The 19,712-nt window shown below is 37.5% G+C and overlaps 1 protein-coding gene and 1 long non-coding RNA gene across 8 annotated transcripts in view; one reads left to right on the top strand and one right to left on the bottom strand.

The window, feature by feature from the left end:
- MADD (MAP kinase activating death domain) overlaps positions 1 to 19,712 on the top strand; it is a 76,518-nt gene that overhangs the window by 50,727 nt on the left and 6,079 nt on the right. For 4 of the 7 annotated variants that reach the window (XM_075030847.1, XM_075030848.1, XM_075030851.1 and 1 more), the window contains 10 exons: positions 728 to 886; positions 2,606 to 2,714; positions 3,717 to 3,837; positions 4,992 to 5,097; positions 7,487 to 7,597; positions 8,533 to 8,640; positions 8,724 to 8,888; positions 10,125 to 10,197; positions 12,113 to 12,219; positions 17,619 to 17,688. In XM_075030847.1, coding sequence (XP_074886948.1) covers positions 728 to 886; positions 2,606 to 2,714; positions 3,717 to 3,837; positions 4,992 to 5,097; positions 7,487 to 7,597; positions 8,533 to 8,640; positions 8,724 to 8,888; positions 10,125 to 10,197; positions 12,113 to 12,219; positions 17,619 to 17,688 — 1,129 coding nt within the window. Of the gene's footprint in view, positions 1 to 727; positions 887 to 2,605; positions 2,715 to 3,275; positions 3,339 to 3,716; positions 3,838 to 4,991; positions 5,098 to 7,486; positions 7,598 to 8,532; positions 8,641 to 8,723; positions 8,889 to 10,124; positions 10,198 to 12,112; positions 12,220 to 17,618; positions 17,689 to 19,712 lie in introns of all 7 variants that reach the window. The other 3 variants (XM_075030846.1, XM_075030849.1, XM_075030845.1) reach the window with 1 other exon arrangement.
- The window catches only part of LOC142032304 (uncharacterized), a 28,942-nt gene continuing 12,995 nt past the window's right edge, over positions 3,766 to 19,712 (bottom strand). The window contains exons 2-3 of the long non-coding RNA XR_012650799.1: positions 4,585 to 4,723; positions 3,766 to 3,885 (exon numbers count right to left, since the gene is read on the bottom strand). This is a non-coding gene — a long non-coding RNA (uncharacterized LOC142032304). The remainder of the gene's footprint in view (positions 3,886 to 4,584; positions 4,724 to 19,712) is intronic.

Raw genomic sequence — 19,712 nt, forward strand, 5'->3', positions numbered from 1 at the left:
CAATGGTATTCTGGGCTGTATTAGGAAAAGCGTCAGCAGGTCGAGCAAGGTGATCCTTCCACTTTACTCAGCACCGGTGAGGCTGCATCTAGAGTATTATGTCCAGTTCTGGGCTCTCCAGTACAAGAAAGATAAGGCCTTACTGGAGTGAGTCCAGCTCAGGGCCACAAAGACAATTAAGGGACTGGAGCATCTTTCATGAGAGGAGAGGCTGAGAGAGCTGGGGCTCTTCAGCCTGGAGAGGAGAAGGCTTGGGGGGATCTTATCAATGGGTATATATATAAATACCTGATGAGAGGGAATGAAGGCAAGGGAGCCAGACTCTTCTCAGTAGTACCCACTGGTAGGACCAGAGGCAGTCAACACAAAAATTCAAGCACAGGAAATCTGTGGATTCTCCATCTGTGGAGATTTTAAAAACCTGACTGGACATGGTCCTCAGCAACGAACTCTAGCTGACCCTGCTTGAACAGGGGGGCTTGTCTAAAGATGATCTTGACAGATCCTTTCCAACCTAAACAGTTTTGTGATTTTTCTGAAGGGCTTTTTGAGTCTTTTTCTGCAGAGTAGGATTTGATTAAAAGATAATGTTACTGAAGGAGAAAAGGCAAATGTGGCCTGCATTTGTACAGCTTCGTATTTTGTGCCTTAAGAAGAAACATTTTACAACTTTTCTCTCCACCGTGTCTTTGTCTTTTGAAGGTAACTTCTTTATTTTTCTCCACAGGTTAGTAACAGTTCTGGAGAGACATTAGGAGCAGACAGTGACTTGAGTAGCAATGCTGGTGATGGCCTGAGTGTGGAAAATGGTGGCAATTTGACAGGATCCAGAGGCACTGTGTCAGACAGTGAAATTGAGACAAACTCTGCTACTAGCTCTATCTTTGTAAGGGCATTGCAGACTTCACTTTTTTATTTTTCCTTTTTTTTAATTAAATCTTGTATAGTAATCATTTCAATGTGTGTGCATGTGTGGAAGAGGATCTCTGATTCTGTTCTAAGGGTTAATCAGCAATGACTTACAATATTAAAATATTAAAGATGTAATTTTGTATGGATCCATGTACCTTTCTTCATTTCCTGTGCAATACACAGTTCTGTGAGAATAGTGGATTCACATCTCCCAGCATGTTACAGGCTCTAGCAATATTTAATTCCCCCCCATTCAATATTTCTCTCAACCAATGTAATTGCCGTTCAGAGGCAAAACAACATCAATGGGCATTGTTCAACCTTACCTAAGAGGAACAGATTTCCTGTTTCTTAGAAGCAGCTGTTTGATACAGGAAAGTGATGACCCATTGTAGGTTTATCAGTTATTCTGTTTCTTTAAATCATTACTTTAATCCTATTTGAAGTGTAATCATAACTTTTAAATATATTTTCCTAGTTGGAAGATCTGTATGCAGTAAAATTCAAATGATCTGAGAGCACTTCTTGTTCTTTTTTTTTTTTTTTTTTTAAGTCCTTGATTATCGGGTATAACCTCTAACATACATCTTACAAAGGAAATAATTATGTGCTTGATTTGGCTAAGTCAAGCTGTCAGCCAGATATGAAAACAACTTGCAATGCCTTAAGATTTGGTCTCACTGTGTTCATTATTTAATAATCCTCATAAGACTGTAAAAGCATTTACAGGGCTTCTACTTCTAATTTTAAGCAACAGACAAAATCATTGTGCTTCATTGCAGATTTCTTCTAAAAGCATGAAAATGATATAAACATGTCCGCTTATTTAGCTGCAAGAGGGTGTCTTCTCAGTTACTAAAGAGCTAGACTTTTTTTTAAACACTTAGTTTTTCTACTTGATTAATGAAATTAAATGGACTTTTAAGAACCCTTGCAACAGATTTAGAACAAAGATAATGGGTATATATGATGTATGGTGAATGTCAAGTATTGCACCATAATTTAGCTGGTGGGAGAGAAATAGATGGGCCAGTTTTTTTATCTCAGTTCCTGCTGGCTGGTAGTCTGAGCACACAGTTCTTCAGACAAGATGATATGTAATCATTTGCTTAATTTCATACCTTTTTGAATGGTAAATGAAACCTGTAAAGTCTGAATGTGAAATACAGCTTGGGTAATCTTATTCTGTTTGTGAATATCCATTTTCTGTGTAGTCCTGAGCAAGCTGCATATTTCTTCCTTTATTCCTCACAATCTGCACAATGACAGTGATACTCAGCTATTTCCTAAACAGTGGGAAAGATTTGCTATTAAAATTTGGGCAAACTTACTGCATAAGCTTGAAATATGGGGGATGACAGAAGAGGTTTAGCTGTTCTTTCCTTTAGTCTGGGATTTGCATGTTTTGTTTTGTTTTTTCTCAGTTTTCCTTCAGGGAAGCATTTTGCTTCCTCCGCGTTTTGATTTCTCTATCTGTCTCTCTTTGTTTTTCCTTTGTCAGACTCTGGACTTTTAAGTGTATTACCTTGCTCTTTGAACAGAATAATTTATTTGTTTTGTGAACATTTGTGGGAGAAGTGTCTATGAAGTATAGATTGCAAACTGCATCTGTTAAGCACAACAGTGGACTGCAAGAAACAGCCCTGCAGGGTGCAGAGTTAAAGTGCCTGACAGCTCCTTGTATTATTTTCAGGCGAAGTCTCACAACCTGAAGCAGAGTGTGAAGGATAGCAAAGGTGGTACTCCAGGAAGAGGTCCAGAGGATGGGAACCAACGTGTCTATCTCTATGAAGGACTTCTGGGTAAACTATTTTTTTTTTTTGTGGGGAGGGGATCTTTTAGACTGAAGTTCAGGTGGAGTCATGTCTGGAGCAGACAGGAATTTTTACATTCCCAGAGACTGTTTTTAACCACTTACTGTTGTCCATACTGGTAGGAGGCCGCATCAGGCCATTCAGAGTAAAGCCAAAGATTTGCCGGGGAGGTTGAATAAGGGGAGATGGAATAAAAGGAGATGGGTGTGAGTGGTGTAGTTTGCATAAATGTAGTTTGTCTAAGTCTCTTGCTGCTCTTGAACGTGAATTCTTTAAGCTGTTGGAAAAAGGGGAGAAGGAACTTACTCAGCTATGCATGAAAGGCTAAAATGTATTACTGATTTTGAAAAAAGATTCTTCAGTTTAAGTTATTGAACAGAGGGCTACTAAACTCAGAATACTAATGGCCTTCAAGTGTATCCTTGAATTAAGAGTATATTGGCTTTTTTGAAATGTATTTCATCTGGACTTGCTGTTAATTAAGAGCTCTCTTTTCCTGTGTTTTTCATCCTTTCCATTTATCATTGCTGCCTGCTTGGAATGGTGCAGGTAGGGATAAAGGATCTGTCTGGGACCAGTTAGAGGATGCTGCAATGGAAACCTTCTCTATGAGTAATAATCTTTCCACTTCTCTGTGTGTTTGCCATAATCTGTGTTTGTGTAAGATATTTCTGTCTTTCGGGCAGTGTTAAAAGTATATGGAAGAAGATATACTCCTTAAAGAATAGAGATGAGAGGTACTCTTGTGTAAGGGTTTGAAAAGATTGAAAAGATTATGCCATGAATTAGAATGAGAGATGTGTCTCCTCTTTCACACTTTTCTTCAGTTGTGATATTGCTTGTGGCTTAAAAGTAACTTTTTTTTTTTTTTTAATATGGATTAATTGTGTGTTGGCTTATGGTATTTTCAAGGAGTGGGAAGGAACAGGAACTAAAGTATTTGACTGGAGTAAATGGAATAAATGCTTAATTTTTGTATACATTACATAGGCAAAGAGCGTTCAACCTTGTGGGACCAGATGCAGTTCTGGGAAGATGCATTTTTGGATGCTGTGATGTTAGAGAGAGAAGGAATGGGGATGGACCAGGGACCTCAGGAGATGATTGACAGGTAAAGTTCTTTAGCAGACCTCTTTCCTCCTCATTGTTTCACCGCGGGCTGAAATAGTTAAAAAAAAAAATTTTTTAATTCTGCTGAACATGCTGTTGTCACTTTGTAAACCTTGTTACTATACTTGACTGTTCGAAAGTGAGCCTTTTGTCTCTGTGCTGGCCAGTATCTCCTGATACTGAAATACTATCTGCAGTTGTGACATATATCTTTTAACTCTTGTGGAGAGGTGATATTTCTAGAGAAATGGATAATATAAGCATAATCACAGTATGAATAGGTGGAATAGACTAGATTAGTAGTAAAGCAAGAGGTTTCTGTGGCAAGATGACTATATATTGGAATAAAGGAAGATATCAGTTTGTTGACATAAAGTGAAAGAATTAAATGTCTTCAGAAACTGCATCTAGAGCCTTCTCAAAACGCAAAGTAACTTATAGGTGTTTCTACTTTAGAGTTTGTAGTTAAAAGAAACAAACAAAAAATCCACAAGGGAACCACTCTCTAGAAATATCTGTGTGGTCACTTAAAGCTAGACTACTTCCAAGATCTCACTTTTTACTACCTGCTTGTTTTTTGGTTCCCCCCTCGCTTCAGCTCTGTTAGTACCTGATCATTCTCTGCTCTGTCTACCACTGTACCACCTACACCCATGCTATCATGTAACATGGGATCTGGTAGCCAAAATAAGAACTAGTTTATGGGGTGCTAGTTTGAAAACTGTTTCTTTTTCCACAATCTACTTACCTTATTGGAAAAAGAGAGTGCCTGTGTTTCCTTCATCAGTTTACTTCTGCCTTTCAGCTGCATTTAAGCTCTAAAGGCAGGTAGCTCTTGTACAGAGTTACATGTTCTTCTGGCAGTTGTAATTGTCATGGAGCTGTGACTGCAGAAAAGAGGAAATGGGTAAGCCCAGCAAACCACTGAGAACTTTCCCACTGAGCAGATGTTATTTACTTCAACTAGTTGATAATTAATGGAAATTTTTAATTAGTGATCATAGTGTTTTCCTGGAAAATGCCCATTTGGCTTAGTGGTTTTGGAGGTTTTATTTGCCCTACACTTTACAAATAGTTCTCTGTCCTTTGCCAGTGCTTTAACGAATTGGATGAACAATGCCTGTGAGTCTGCCTCAGATCTAGCTCTTCTTGCAGGTACCTTTCCCTGGGAGAACATGATCGAAAGCGTTTGGAGGATGATGAAGACCGCTTGTTGGCTACACTGCTGCATAATATGATTGCTTATATGCTTATGATAAAGGTGACTTTTTAATAGATCACTGCTTAGATGTCAGCAGTATATTTTGTTGGTGTTGTCTTGAAACCATACATGTCTGTTCACAGAGCCCAGAACAGTGAAGTATAAAAGAATGTTATAAAACATTCCCTAATCTTAACGAAAAAATTACTTCAGTACCTGGAGATTCTTTGAGATATATTGTCTGAATTTACACAGTTCTATGCTATGGGTATGCATATACATTGCCATTTAAAATAGAAATTTACTATTTCTACTAATAACTTTAGAGGACATTGTTATTTTTAAGTGTGGGTGATAAATTAAGTAGAGAGCATCTTCTAATCTGATTTCCTCACAGCTGCAAATTCCAAATGTGAGCAGATTGTGAATATGCTTACCAATAACTTAACATGAAATTTGCCGTTACTAGTAAGCAACCCTTTTTTCCTCAGCATCGTCTGTATGCACCTTAATGCTGCAGGTGGCTACTAGCAATATCTTTCTTTTAGTCTGAATAATTTCTTAGATGGTCCAAATCCTCCCTCAAAGTCACTGGAAAATCAATCTTCTAAAATTTTTGTCATGTTTAGAACCAGCTTATGTGTGTGGTTTTACCTGTAACAGATTTGATGCATTGTGCTGTCCAGTGCAACAGCTTGACAGTAAGAATAGCTGTACGCAGATGATAGTTTGATAAATTTCAGTGTTTAAATGAGGAGGTGAGACATCATTCCATAGATAAAGAATGTGTGAAACCCCACCAGTAGAAGAAGTTATTGTATGGAATTTTTTGGGGGGGCGGGGGGGGGGAGGCAGTGAGGAGAGAGAAAGAAGATTTTGATTTTTTCCTGACATCAGTGGAATGTGAAGGTAAGTTTTAAGATGGGATTTGAGTATACTTGGAATGAGTTTATTTCAGAAGATGACTGTGGGATTTGGCTATTAGGACTTGCATTGCTGCAATACTTAAAGCAGAATTAATAACCACTGCAGCTACTTTCATCAAAGGATGCAAAAGGAGAGCAAGTAATATTGGTTTCAAAAGGTTGTTTCATGAGAGATGTCGACAGAGTTAGTCCCAGAGAGGAATAGTGTCTTGGTGTGGTGAAAATAATCAGATCCCCAAGAAGTTTCCTGGGGGAAAGGGATAAGGAGGCAAACAGAATATTATGCCTTTGAAAATGATATCACTCTGGGCCTATCACATATAGATGAAAAGGACGGGATGAAGGACTGGGCAAAAGAAGGGTTGTGGGGTGTTGGGGTTTTTTTCCCATTATTGTGGTTATTTCCCCCCCCCCCCCCCCCCCCCCAAATCAGTTTTGGGATAAAAGGTGGTGGATCTAGAATTTGGTATATATTATTTGTTTATAGGATTTTTTTCAAGCAATTAGAGTGAAGGCTTTAAGAGACTAAAGACTGTATGGAGGTATTTCATCTTAGGGCAGCTTCTAGTAGAAACTGCAAAGTTGGAAGGCCTTCTGTTGCTAGAGAGGCAAATTCTTCTGAGCTATCAAGGGACGCGTAATCCTCCAAACCCAACACCTTGGTATTTTAATTTATGTTCTTGTTTTGGGATAGCAGAGTCCAGTAGTTTTTACCTAAAAAATTCTTGAAAATCACAATGCTTTTTTTCAAGTGCAAAGAACTCTTGCCAAAGGAAGGACGCAGGTTGAGTTTGTTTTGTGTGCTCTGTAGCATTAAGGTCATAATCACAATATGATTAAAAAGAATGTCCAATCTAGCTTGAAGTCAGTGCTCAAGCATGAGTGTACTGTCTTGAAGCCTTAAGTGTCAAAGGCTGGCATTCATAATAGCCTTTTGAAATTACCTGAGGCAGAAATGTTTTGCTTCTGAGCTTCCCTGCAGCTTGTCTTCAGGAGGAACCTGCTGCTGTTTGAGGACTATATGGAAATGTTAGAGCTGTGGCCTAGTGACCAGGAAACAGATCATGAAAGAGTGAGAATTCTGAAAGATATCATGCCTTTGTGTTAATATTTCTTGTGCTGAGGGCTCCACAGTTGACTAAATCAACTTTTTGCAGAGGAAGAGGTGGAGAAGCTAGCCTGGCAGATGAGACTCATCACATGAGTGGCAACATGGAGAACTGAGGCTTTTGATGTCAGTAGTTGGAAGTGGGTGGTAGTGGAATTGCTGCTCCTGTGCAAGAATGGGCAGGAAATCTGTTGTGCACGCTATCACTTGCCCAGTAGCTGGGAAGAGTGGTGTACGAGCAGCTTCTGCTTGTACTGCTGGGCTGAAGAGGCCCTAGCATGACTGAGCTGGAGATCAGTTGTTTTGCTGTCTTAGCAATGAAAACCAAGATATGTTGATTTTGGGAGATGGGAGATGGAAGTTGCCACCTGTGAATAGAGGAGAGTACGTAACTGCCTTTGTATCTGCCTTCTAGGTGAACAAGAATGATATTAGGAAAAAGGTGCGTCGTCTAATGGGAAAATCACATATTGGATTGGTACACAGCCAGCAGATAAATGATATTCTAGACAAACTTGCCAATCTGGTAAGTAAAACAGCGATGAGTGATGTATCTGTGGGAGCTACAGCGGAGGAAAAAAATTATCTGAAAATTCTTCTACAAATGCTCTGCAACACTAATTTAAAAATATTAAAAATAATGAAACTGAATTATTAAATACTGCCTTCACATGTATAGAATAAAGACAGTGATTGTATGACTGTTTATAATATTATGTTATGCAGTTACCAGTTAGAACTGCAATAAAAAGATGTATAAACGTGACACTTCAGTACCACAGTTCTATGCAACCCTAATGTTTTCTTAATATCACTTTTGTGGGTGGGAACCTTCATTTTTACTAAGACTGTAACAAGTGTTTAGTTTTCCATCAGTTTCCAGGTCATTATAAGACTTGTAGCAATCAGTTTCTATACAAAACTGTTTCCACTATCAGCTGCCATGCAGAATAAACCTTATGTCCTGTAATGCTCGTTAAGAATATAGGCTAACACTGAAGTTAATAAAACTAGCCAGCTTTTAGCACAACCATCACCAGGGTGGATGCAAGTTTAGGCCCTTTTGAAAGCTAATTTTTCAAAGCATTATTACATTTGCAACTTTGTTTTATGCATAGAAAGGACAGAAGAATATCTTCCATTTGATTGGGAAAAAGCAGACCAGTTTACTGCAATGTTACTGGAACCCAGACACCTCACTATCCCATACTGAGTATGGTACCAGCATGAATGTTGTTGTATGCTGTGATAACTCTTACAGTCACACTTGTTGAAACTAAACTTACTAGAGTATCTTGCTTACAGCTTTGTCCAAAATTGCCTCCAATCAGCTGTGTTAAAAATACTTTTTTCTTTCATTTGTTGCAGATGCTTCTAGTGTCACCTGATGGACTGTTTTGCAAAAGATAACGCAAGATTGGTTTCAAAATTCATTAATAATTGTGTATTTTTTTTCTCTAGAATGGACGGGACCTCCCTGTGAGACCCAGTGGCAGCCGTCACATCAAGAAGCAGACTTTTGTAGTACATGCGGGGACAGACACAACAGGAGACATATTTTTCATGGAGGTAGAGAAAAGAATAATATTAACTCAAGTAGTAGCATTCAATAGATAATATTAGAAATCTTATTTAATATTTTGTGCGCCCAGGTATGTGATGATTGCATTGTGCTGAGAAGCAACATTGGAACTGTGTATGAACGTTGGTGGTATGAGAAGCTCATCAACATGACTTACTGCCCCAAAACAAAAGTGCTGTGCCTCTGGCGGAGGAATGGTCAGGAGACACAACTGAACAAGTTCTACACAAAGAAGGTACACGTTGTGTTTAATACACAGAATACTGAGGGAAAACTGCATAGAACAAACAAATCCTTCATGCGTCATATTCCACGTTTAATCAAAAATAGCATTCTCTCTCCAGCACCAGTTACTGAACTGTAATGGCTGTTTAACAGCTCTGGTATCTGAGGCTGGTGTTAATGCGTTGTCATTTACCTGAAGACAGTTGGTTAGAAGAAGGAAAGCATCAGTATTAATAAATACTGTGTGAGCTTGCACGTTTATAAAGGTAGTAAAAATACCGTGGTAGATTCGTGGGGAAAAAGCTAAATACAACTATGTCCTAGTAATTGAGTTAATTGTGTCATTTTTAATGACAAACCTAAACTGACAAAATAGATAAAAAATTTTCTCCATGGCCCGTGTTTGATTTTTATTTCATATATGCCTACATTCTCCACTAATATGAAAGCCCCTTTTTTCTCCTTATGATTAATTGCAAATATAAATAAATAGCTTAAACCTACTAGGAAAACTCCAGTAACTCCTACATAATGACCAGCAAACAAAAGGTAAAGATTGTAAATGTAATATATCGAAAGGTTATTATCTTTGAGATATATAAAAGGATTAGACTTCTGCTTGAAAAAATTAATTTTACATAGACTAGGTCATCATAATGCAGGTGTGAATACAAAGGGAAGGAGGACAAAAGCAGTGTGCTACAGAAGTTACTTGGAAAATTAATTGCATGTATCTTGGGCTTCAGATAGAAAATTTTCTTAAATTGTACTCTGAGATTATGGCTTAACTATTATTTGATACTAAAGAAGGGAGTTGGAGGACGATGAAGAGAAGAATATGGCATAAGGAAATTGACATGAATAACAAAAAGATAGATCATATGAGCATGACCAGTAATATTGATTGCTGGAAGCTGAAAGAAAGGGGGAGGACTGTGACATTGTTTTGAGACTTTTTCTACACTAGGAAACTGCGTAAACTTGGTTAGATTGCTCATGAGCATGTGCCAAGCCATGAACTGTTCACTACCTTGTGCTATGAAATGATATGAAATAGTTTCTCTGTCAACTTGAAAAATAAATATAAACACCATCCAGTAATTAGCTGTGGTTGAACTTTTATAGGTTTTTTGTCATTATGCACCACATGAGTTTTGTTCTTTTTGTAGAATCATAGAATCTAGCTGTTCTCTTCCCTTAGTAATTTGGAAAAATAACATCATATTACTCTTCTTTTATATATTAGTGTCGGGAATTATACTACTGTGTAAAAGACAGTATGGAGCGAGCAGCAGCAAGGCAGCAAAGCATTAAACCAGGTACAGGATTTTGCTTGTTGGGAACATTTGTTGTTTAATCTGCAATCAACAAAACTTTTTTATTAATAACTTCTTTGAACATAATCTCCTTTTACTTGGAAATCTTAGGGTAGCTTTGTACATCTGTGTGTATGTAGCAGACTTAGTGTTATCATTAGCTTGCCCCCATATGCCTCACTCTAAATAGAAACAAAACCAAAACACTTGTATAAAGAAGAGTTACATGTAAGGAGGACTAGCTGCCAGTAAAATGATAACTAGAAAAGACTATGAAACTTCAGCTTCACTTTCTCTTCATGTTTGGCTAGCTACTGCTTATATTCCTGATTGAGATGTAGAACAATGTTGTCCACTTTGTGTTGAGAATGGAGTCTAATAAATATGCTTGTTTGCATTAGTGAATCTACAGTGATGAATCTGCAGCTTTCTGCAGACTTTCAATGCACAAACCTTTTCTGTATTGGAAAGTCTTGTACTGGTGCAAGTCCAAAGGTGCAGTTAAGCCAATGTCCTTTATCAGTATAACTTCTCCACTGTAGACATTCTTCTTAGTTTTGCATCATCATCTGGGACAGGATAGTATAATTATATTGGTGAAATGTTTCTTGGCAAACACCCCTTTCCTTTTCTTGTTGAGTAAAAAAAACCCTAGAAAAGTAGATTTGCAGTTTTGGGAGATTGAGTTCTTGGTAAGGCAATTTTCCATTTTTCTTAGTCCCAGAGAGCAGCAGGTGCTGTATGTACCTGGGTAACAAACATGAAGGAGACTTATTTTATACCTTCATAAGATGGTTGTTTCTCCCTTGCTGGAGTCTGTTTGCAGGTTCAGGGTAACATCGCTGTGGTTTCGTGTTTTCAAGTTTGATTTTTGTTGCAACTATTTCTTTTTTTTTTTTTCAAGTGGTTGCTAGGACTCTGGGAGCCATGCTTTGAGGTGCAAACCTATATTTTAGGTGTGTCTTAATGCCAAATCTAAGGGATCTACATTTTATACTCATAACTGTCATCAGCATGACTGAGAAAATTACTTGTGCTTAAATCTAGCATCCTAAGTGTTCAACCCTCAGCTAGCTGTTGGCGCTTGGAAGAACCACCATTTTCTTCCTCCTACCATTAGTCCAGTTTAATTTGAGGAGGGGGAGGAAGGACTGGACTTCCACTAGGGTAGAGGAGACAAAAGGGTCTTTGAAAGCTATTTTAAGAATTAGGCAACAATGCAGTATTAAAAATATGTTTGAAAGCCATTCTCCAGAGTTCAGTGGTTCTGCACAATTGATAATTTTAAAAAAATCATTATAAGAAAGCATTTTCTAGCTGAACTGAATGAAGCAAAAGAAACTAGATGAAAATGCCTAGACTGTCATCTATTAATGTGCTCTATTAAATTGTCATTGTTGTAACCATGTTGACCTTTTCATTGCTGAAAGCATAAAACAATGCCATACAAAGTCATCAAGCTCACAAATGCAAGCCTAGTTTGTGCTTGCTTATGTGTTTGTACTGAAGACTATGCTGTCTGTAGTATTATGTGATTGCAGTGTCTTACCATGCAGAAATGAAATGTGGCATTTAAAACAAACAAACCCCCAATATGAAATACAATAAATGCAGACTGAGCCAACACCAATATCTCTTCATGTAACCAGGATGAAATTTATTACGATACTTAAAAATCTAGTGGTTCTCAAAAGGCTGTTATTAGCGAGCGGACTTTACTGAAATGCTCCCTACTATTGTTAGTAGTGTCCTCTTGCTAGGCACATCAAATTGAAATTATGTTTTTATTGTTTTATATTTTCCTTCCACATATCATGACTTGGCTGACTGCTTTCTGTTCATTCTCTCTCTGGATATTTTTGGGTTTTGGTTTTTTTTTTGTTTTTGTTTGTTTGTTTTTTTAATTAACATATCACAGGGCCTGAGTTGGGTGGCGAGTTCCCTGTGCAGGATATGAAAACCGGTGAAGGAGGTCTTCTTCAGGTCACACTGGAAGGAATTAACCTGAAGTTTATGCACAGTCAGGTATGAGGGAAATCTATGAGAAGACTGTGAGCATGAAGCTTTTTGCAGCACGCCTCTGTATGTGTTTCCTCTTCCCAGAGTATCAAGAAGGACAAGGGATAGCATGATGGGGATAAAAAAGCTTATGTATATTTACATGCAAACACACACACATATAAAAATATATATCTGTATGTAAAAATAAACTGAAATTAAATATCCTCAGGAAAAGTATAATCAACTGAAAAGAAACATTGATACAGGTTTCAACTTCTTGTTTCTGGTGTTCTGAATTGTCTAAGCACAAAATAAATGGTAGCCAATACATTAAGGGACAGAAAAAGCAATCAATAGTAATCTAAACTGCCATAGTGCATCAGACTGTGAACATATCCTGATGGCATAAGCAGTCAACCTTAAAAGATACAGTGTTTGAATATTGCAGGTACAGAGGGCAATGTTCTGCATCATATTTAATCTGTCTTGTTTTAAAATTTGAGAAATCATCTGTAGAATTTAGTGTGAAAATAAAATGGGAAAGTGGCTCTTGCAGTAATTCACAAAAATGAGAAAAAATTACTGGTTCTTTTTTCCTTCCAAATAGCAGATCCTGTGGGCTTAGAGGAAACACAACTAGAATTGTCATTTCTTCCTTTCTCTGGATGTTTTTTCTGTTGCTTCCTTTAATCCTTGTTTTTTATTTTGCTTTGTGTTTTTTTGTTTTGCATATATTAAATGCATGCTATGCTAGACAGTAGAATCAATTTTTAGGGGAGAGAGAGTGTTTGTGTGTGTGAGAGAGAGAGGGAGAGAGAGAGAAAAGCTTCTGTCAGTCCTCTGTGGAGTGTTTTTTCCTTTCCTCCTGACTAGACTTTTTCTCCCCACACAAGCTTTGTTCTTCTTTGAGGATACATCAGTGTAGATCCCACTGGAAGTGCACGTGCATCTCAAACACACATGCTCAGAATCTTTAATACTTCTCCCAAGGTCACAGCAGCACCATGTGTGCCATACATCATCTATGCCAGTATAAGGAGTGGAGAGTGGTGAACCTCCTTCAGTTTTCTTCCTGTCTATTACCAGGGTAGAACCTGGACTACAGCTGACCTGCTGTAGTATTTCAAACCTACCCTGTGATGGAACAGCCTACCTAACTTAGTTATAGATTTTAACTTTTTATTGGATATGCCAAAATACAAAGAACTGCAAGAGGAACTCATTGGTAGTACAGAATGAATTTTCATAGTTATTGGAAATGGCGGGTCTAAAGCCTTTGAAAATTAAACCCCGGTCTCGAAGCAACAGTTTGATATCATTATAGATGGACATAATAGAAATTACTTTGTCCTAAGGTAAGAACACACCATAGGGAATGTTCTATTTACTTCTCCTTTTTCTTCTTCTGCCAGAAGTCAAAAACGATGTTGAGCTCAAACTGCTCATCACTTGAACAGTCTATGGAGATGACTCTATTTAATAAACAAACAGCCAGGCATATATGCATTTGCAGTGAGAAGAGATATATAAGAAGGTAGCCTCATCATCATCATCATGGTTTCTTAAGTGTAACAGGCATCTTCACAAGATGAAGACACTCAGTGTTAAGCACATAGTGAGCAGACATGCATCTGTCCAAAAGAAAAACTCCAAATCCTAGAACATACCCTAGTTCTTAAATGTAAAGCCTTTTTTTTCCCTGAAAGACTGGAATGACATTCTGAAAGAAACCTTAGGGAAACCTAGTACTGATTGTTATTATGCAATTGTCAGGACCATTACCAGTTGAATTTCGTACCACAGATACCGAGTCCTGTGCTACCACCAGCACTCCTAGAGTACTAGCTTTATCATATCCTTCCTCACAGAGAATGGTGTTCTAATTTGTTGTCTCTGATGAAAATTACTACATCTTTTCTGGAAGACAGTCTGTGCAGGTCAGACCCAGGAAGTATGCTGGCTGTCTCCCCCAGCCAAAAGATTATTCCTCCTCTTCATCCCCTTTCCAATGAGGCTGTAGCCAGATGAGTTTCCATTACTTAAGATGGATATTGAAACAACTACAGTTCTGGAAAATACACTTAATTTATTCAGTATGTTTAATTCCTGGCTTTTTAGATTTACATTGCCAGCTGGCAAGGGCATTCAGTACCATTTAGTGGACCTAAGACATATCCTTGTTTTCCTTCTCAAAACAAAGTGTCTAGACAGATATCAACAGTCTGCCATTTGAGGGTCTGTATGGAATGGACTACTGTAGCAGTTATGTAAAGGACTCCTACAAGTTGCACCATGCAAAAAAAGAAAAAATCCCCTCCAATTTCATAATCTGTGGAGCTAAAGGATGTTTGCATTCTTATTCTAACACTCATCAACCAGTCTGCTTTCTTAATAAAAGGTCTGCTATTCTAGAGGAATTTTTCTTTCCAATTTTCATTTAAATTATATGAATTGCTCCCTAAGGCAGCTGATTTCAGAATATGTATATAAGCATGATCGAACCAGGATTGTACAGCCATTTTTCTGTGTTTGAAAATGCCTTTTTCCATTTCTGTTGAGTTTGGATGGGGATACTGACCAACAAATGCCTACAGGACCTCGTCAGGCACAGCCTTCTCTTCATCTTCCTCTCCTTACTCCATATAGAGGTCCTGGGTTTGGCCCTTTCCAAGTACTCTTTTCAGCAAAGCAACTTACTAAAAGAAGGAATTTCTATTGCTCTGTTTGGTTGGATATCAAAGAAATAATTAATTTAGAACATAGGAAGATGGCTTTCCACTTTAAAAAAAAAAAAAAAAAAGATAAATGGAGTCTATTCTGTCCTACCTGAGAAGACAATATACTGCTTCAGTGTTAGAATGGTGCTTGCTTTCATAAAACTGTTTGTGAAGGCTCTTGATTTGCAGCGTGTATACTTTCTTAGTGCCTTCTGAATTCCTCAGGAAATGTCTTAGATGCATGGTGGGCCAACCCATTATTGATATGTAGTAGTTGTCTGTAGCGTTCACAAATTCTCCCACCATGCCAGCAGCGCACATAAGTTTAAGAAGAAAAAATCTTCAAGTCTATCTGTGCCTAGCAGGTCAGAGGAGGTCCTTTGGAATAGGGAGGAATCAAGTGTACCTGTGGCATTGGCGGATTATTCTGAGTTTACATCTACAAATTACATTATAATATTGGGACTCAGTAACTCTGTCCCCATTATGAATTCATCTGTGTCAAAAATAGATGGAAGTTTAATAAAATGCAGCAGGCACATGCCCATCTACAGTAGGATCCACACTGAATGCTCTGTCTTGAAGAACCACAGTTTCCCTAGGGTAAGTAACTGTTATTTCCTTTCATGCTTGTTTTCTGATTGAGTGAGAGGAAAGCATCTGTGTCCCTTAAACAATATAGCAAGAAATTGCCCATCAACTCCTATGTCTTCTGAAAATGGATAACTTACTGTAATTGTGACAAACTCAGTAAATTCTCATCTTGCTCATAACTCTTGTGGAAATGCAGCTCTCCTTAACATTATACTCAGATCATAGCACCTGGGGCAGTCAAATCTTTTAGGCAGCTTTACTGTTACCAGATAACCAATGTTTTGCCTGAGCCTTGCTGTTGAGTTTCTGAATTTTGTACTTTAGACTACTGGCAAAAACTTTTCACAGAAAATATTACAGAAAAAGGCAACCAAGTGCAATAAAGAAAGTGTTCTCTTATTGACTTGTTTACTCTGTAACTATTCCTCAAAAAATAAAACATTTTTGACCAACTAAACTAATAAAGAATGTGGGTGAAAACAGGCAAACAAAAAAGATGGGATTAAGTCTCCTTTCCCTTGAGTGCTTGAATGTATGCAGAAAGCAAGCTTCAGATTTTCTGATTAAGTAAGTGGAAGTTTAGGTTTTTATATTGAGCAAAAAATATCTGTGTCTGTTAGTTCTCTGCTAATAAAAATAATAATAAAACACCTTTGACATTTCTCTCAGATGTATGGTGCATTTACTGATCTCTATTGATACAGATAAACCTGTTTCTTAAAAAAACCCACAACAATTTCTGATGTTGACTTCCTTTGCTTTTCTTGGGTAGCATATCATCTATGATTACATGGGTGTTGCTATTATTGGATTCAAGAGGGTTGCAGGTTTTCATTTCCCTTCTTTCCAAGACAATGAAGTTTCTCTAGTAACATTTTTAAACAGGATCCTGAGACTGGTGTCATAAGTGTATAGGCACTGAAAGTATCGATCCAGATTACTGTAATATAGTCTTGCAAGGGTCTCTCTGAGGTATTGGGCATAGACTTACTCTGCATGGTAGGGCAATGTAGCTCTTAAGTGTTTCTCTTGCCTTGAAAAAGCAATTATATTAGAAACTGGAATATGAAATTGATTCCTTATAGCATTTTCTTACAGCTTCTTATGTCTGTGTACTGATTGACCCTTTAGGAGATGTGCATATAAGAAGGGACTGGTTTGTATCTTGAAATCGATTGGATAGTGAACAAACTCATTACGCTCAGAGAACTTGTTTATTCGTGCACTCTTGGCATCTAGATTCTGGACTGGAAAACCTTGTCGTGTAGTTCAACTGTTTTGTCTTTTGGGGTTTACATATGTAAAATTAAAGTTTAAAGCAGGTTTGTTTTCTAAGTGACTGCTCAGCTGGTAGCAGACATATGTGAAGTGAGCAAACAATAGAGAAGGATCCAAACTCCCATCCTGCTTAAAGCAGAAAACTGGTACTGACTGTTAAAGGAGACAGTTCCAAGAGTAAGTATGCAGATTATATATCACAAACTGTAGTAATAAACGGCAAGGCTGTGAGGGAGAAGGAAGATCAGTGGTTCCTCATTGGATTAAATTCAACTACTGAATAGGTTAGGAGGATCAGCGTCAGGGTGGGAAGTATAGTGCCCCTTACCTGCCCTCTGTGCTGGAGGAGGATGCATGGAGGGGCAGAAACTAACTGGGATGGATCAGAGGCTACAAATCGTGCCAAATTTGGGAGCCAGCTTTTTTTCTCGTCCCCCTCTTCTGTTGTATTTCAGGTGTGTTGGTATTCTTTTTGCAATAACTCATTTGAGTGCCTGAAGGGGTAGCAATGTTGGATATGTCAGAGTTACTAACTCCTTCGTTTCTCTTCCATGCTTTCTCCTCCTGCAAGGAGCGGAAGGTACTTCATCTTCTGCTGTCTTCGCTTCTTAGCACTTTTAAGTTATTTGTTGATTTCTAGCATTGTGGCAAGTTTGTCTTTTGAATATTTATTTCACCCTTTATTTTTATATTAAACTGTAAATGAACTGGTAGTGTATGCTATATTACTTCAGGTTGTATCTGCTGTGATGATGTTTTTGTTTAATTTTGGTTTTTACTTTAAAAAAAAAACAACTGACTAATTTTATGTTACTTTTCCTCCTGTTTTTGTAGGTTTTCATAGAGCTGAATCACATTAAAAAGTGCAATACTGTGCGAGGAGTCTTTGTCCTGGAGGAATTTGGTAATTACATTATTTTGATATTAGGTCTGTACTCACATGGCAGTAACTCAAATTTCCAGTCCTCAGATTCAGAGTTGCACTGCAGCTTCAGAGATGGGAGAGAAATGTAGACTGCACGAGAGATGTTGCCTGAGAGATGGGTGACTTAACATAAAAATTTACACATTGATTTTTATCATAGTAAGATTTGTGGCCTAGGTGTTTTTTGTTAATAGACAGAGATGATGTTCTGAGTCTTCTGAAGCAAACAAAACAACAGTTAAACTTGGATGTGTGTAGGAATTTTATTTGGCATGTTCCTTCTTCTTCTGAGAAACCACATTTTTAAGCAGGGTTTATAGCTGATCTTTCTCAACACATTACAGTTTCATTACAAAGAATTACTGTTACTTGCAAAGTTTCCTCTTTGCTGTATGTGGAATTTCATTTTTGTTGTATGGAGCAGGAGATGTTTTGTCAGGTTGCACTTTAGCCTGTGGTTTTTGTTTCAGAGCATGACTGGTAAAGAGTGGAAAAGTAAAGGTTAAGGAGAATAGAGAATTTGTGCTATTTTGGTCAGTTATTGCTATTACATATAATCTGCCTACAGCCTAGTTTGGGGAAAATTCTGGGTTACTATTCAGTGTTAGTGTCAGTCACACTACACTTAACTAGTGTCTGAAAAAAAGAGTGACTTCAGATGCAGGTCCCCAGAAAAGTGATCAACATACTTCTCTTGAAGTAGTGCCCAAACCCGTATTGGTTTATTCTTCCACCCATCTGTGAGACGTTTGTCTAGGTCTTAAGTGTATGTATGAAACATTTAAAAAAGATAAAATTTACAACGTTCTTTCCATAGTAGATCAGCATCCATACTTTGGCTGTTAATCAAAATCAGCAGCTCCCTTTACCGAGACTCTCATTGTTCTTTGGTGCTGTTAATAGAATGTGCTGGCTGAGGGATTCTCTCTTAATATGAGATTGCTGAAATTAATGTATTTGTCCATAATAACGTGTTGTCTTTTTTCGATGATTCAAAGTTATAACGTATTAAGATGATAAAGCCTTTCTGACTATTACAGTTTGCTTGTTGTTTGCCATAAATTAATCTCCCAGAAGTTTGGGATATGAATTTGTGAACAATTTTTTCCCATTTTCTGAAAATGTTGTTCATGGTTCAGATGATCAGATCAGTGTATTTAAACCCTAAAAAATTTCTAATAGTTTAGATGTTCAGAAGTTGTCTGCGCTTTATGGTTGCATATTCCTTTGATACCATATTTTCACCCTGACGGGCATGATTCATTTTACTACTTCCAGAAATTGCTTAAGGCTGTAAAAGATTATTGATGAGTTTTATAAAGATGAGAGTTCAGAAGCCATAAAATTAGCTTAAAGAATGGCTTCAGCTTCTGAAATTAACTTAAAAGAAATTACTTGGATCAGAAATGAATTTTGGATCATTTTTTTGAGAGGTTTCAACTCAAAGTATTTCTTTTAATAGTTTGTTTATATTGCACAAGAAGAAAGACAGTGTTTGACTTAGTTATTTCCAGTCAACTTCTATTGATGACTCTGTAATACAGCATTTAGCCCCTAAATAAGGACTGTAATAACTGTAAGAAAAAGAACTTATTTTTTTACAGAAAATTTTGTAATCAAGGGCCTATTGCAAAAGCTAGAATTGTGATATGGAACTTATGAAAGGGTAATTTTAAGAAGTAATTAAAAACAAACTGGGACTTGGACACTACAAGCAAAAACTGAGAAATTAAACCAATTAGATTAAAAATACCCTCCTCCCAAAATAGAGGTCACAGACAAGAACCAATTTAGGTGTACCAAGTGAGATTTACAAGTTGCCCATCCAGCTAATAAAGAAAAAGAAGAATGGAAGAATGATGTTGCAGGGGAGCTAACCTTTTCTTCTTGTGCAGAGATGAGACTACCTCAGAGCTGCTTTTTTAATTGTTATAAAGATGAGAAGATACGCCAATCTGTCCTGTTCAAGAGAGATTAACATGTTAATTTGTTAATAGTATACT

Source organism: Buteo buteo, chromosome 6 (genome assembly GCF_964188355.1).
Source record: "Buteo buteo chromosome 6, bButBut1.hap1.1, whole genome shotgun sequence".
Classification (NCBI taxonomy): domain Eukaryota; kingdom Metazoa; phylum Chordata; class Aves; order Accipitriformes; family Accipitridae; genus Buteo; species Buteo buteo.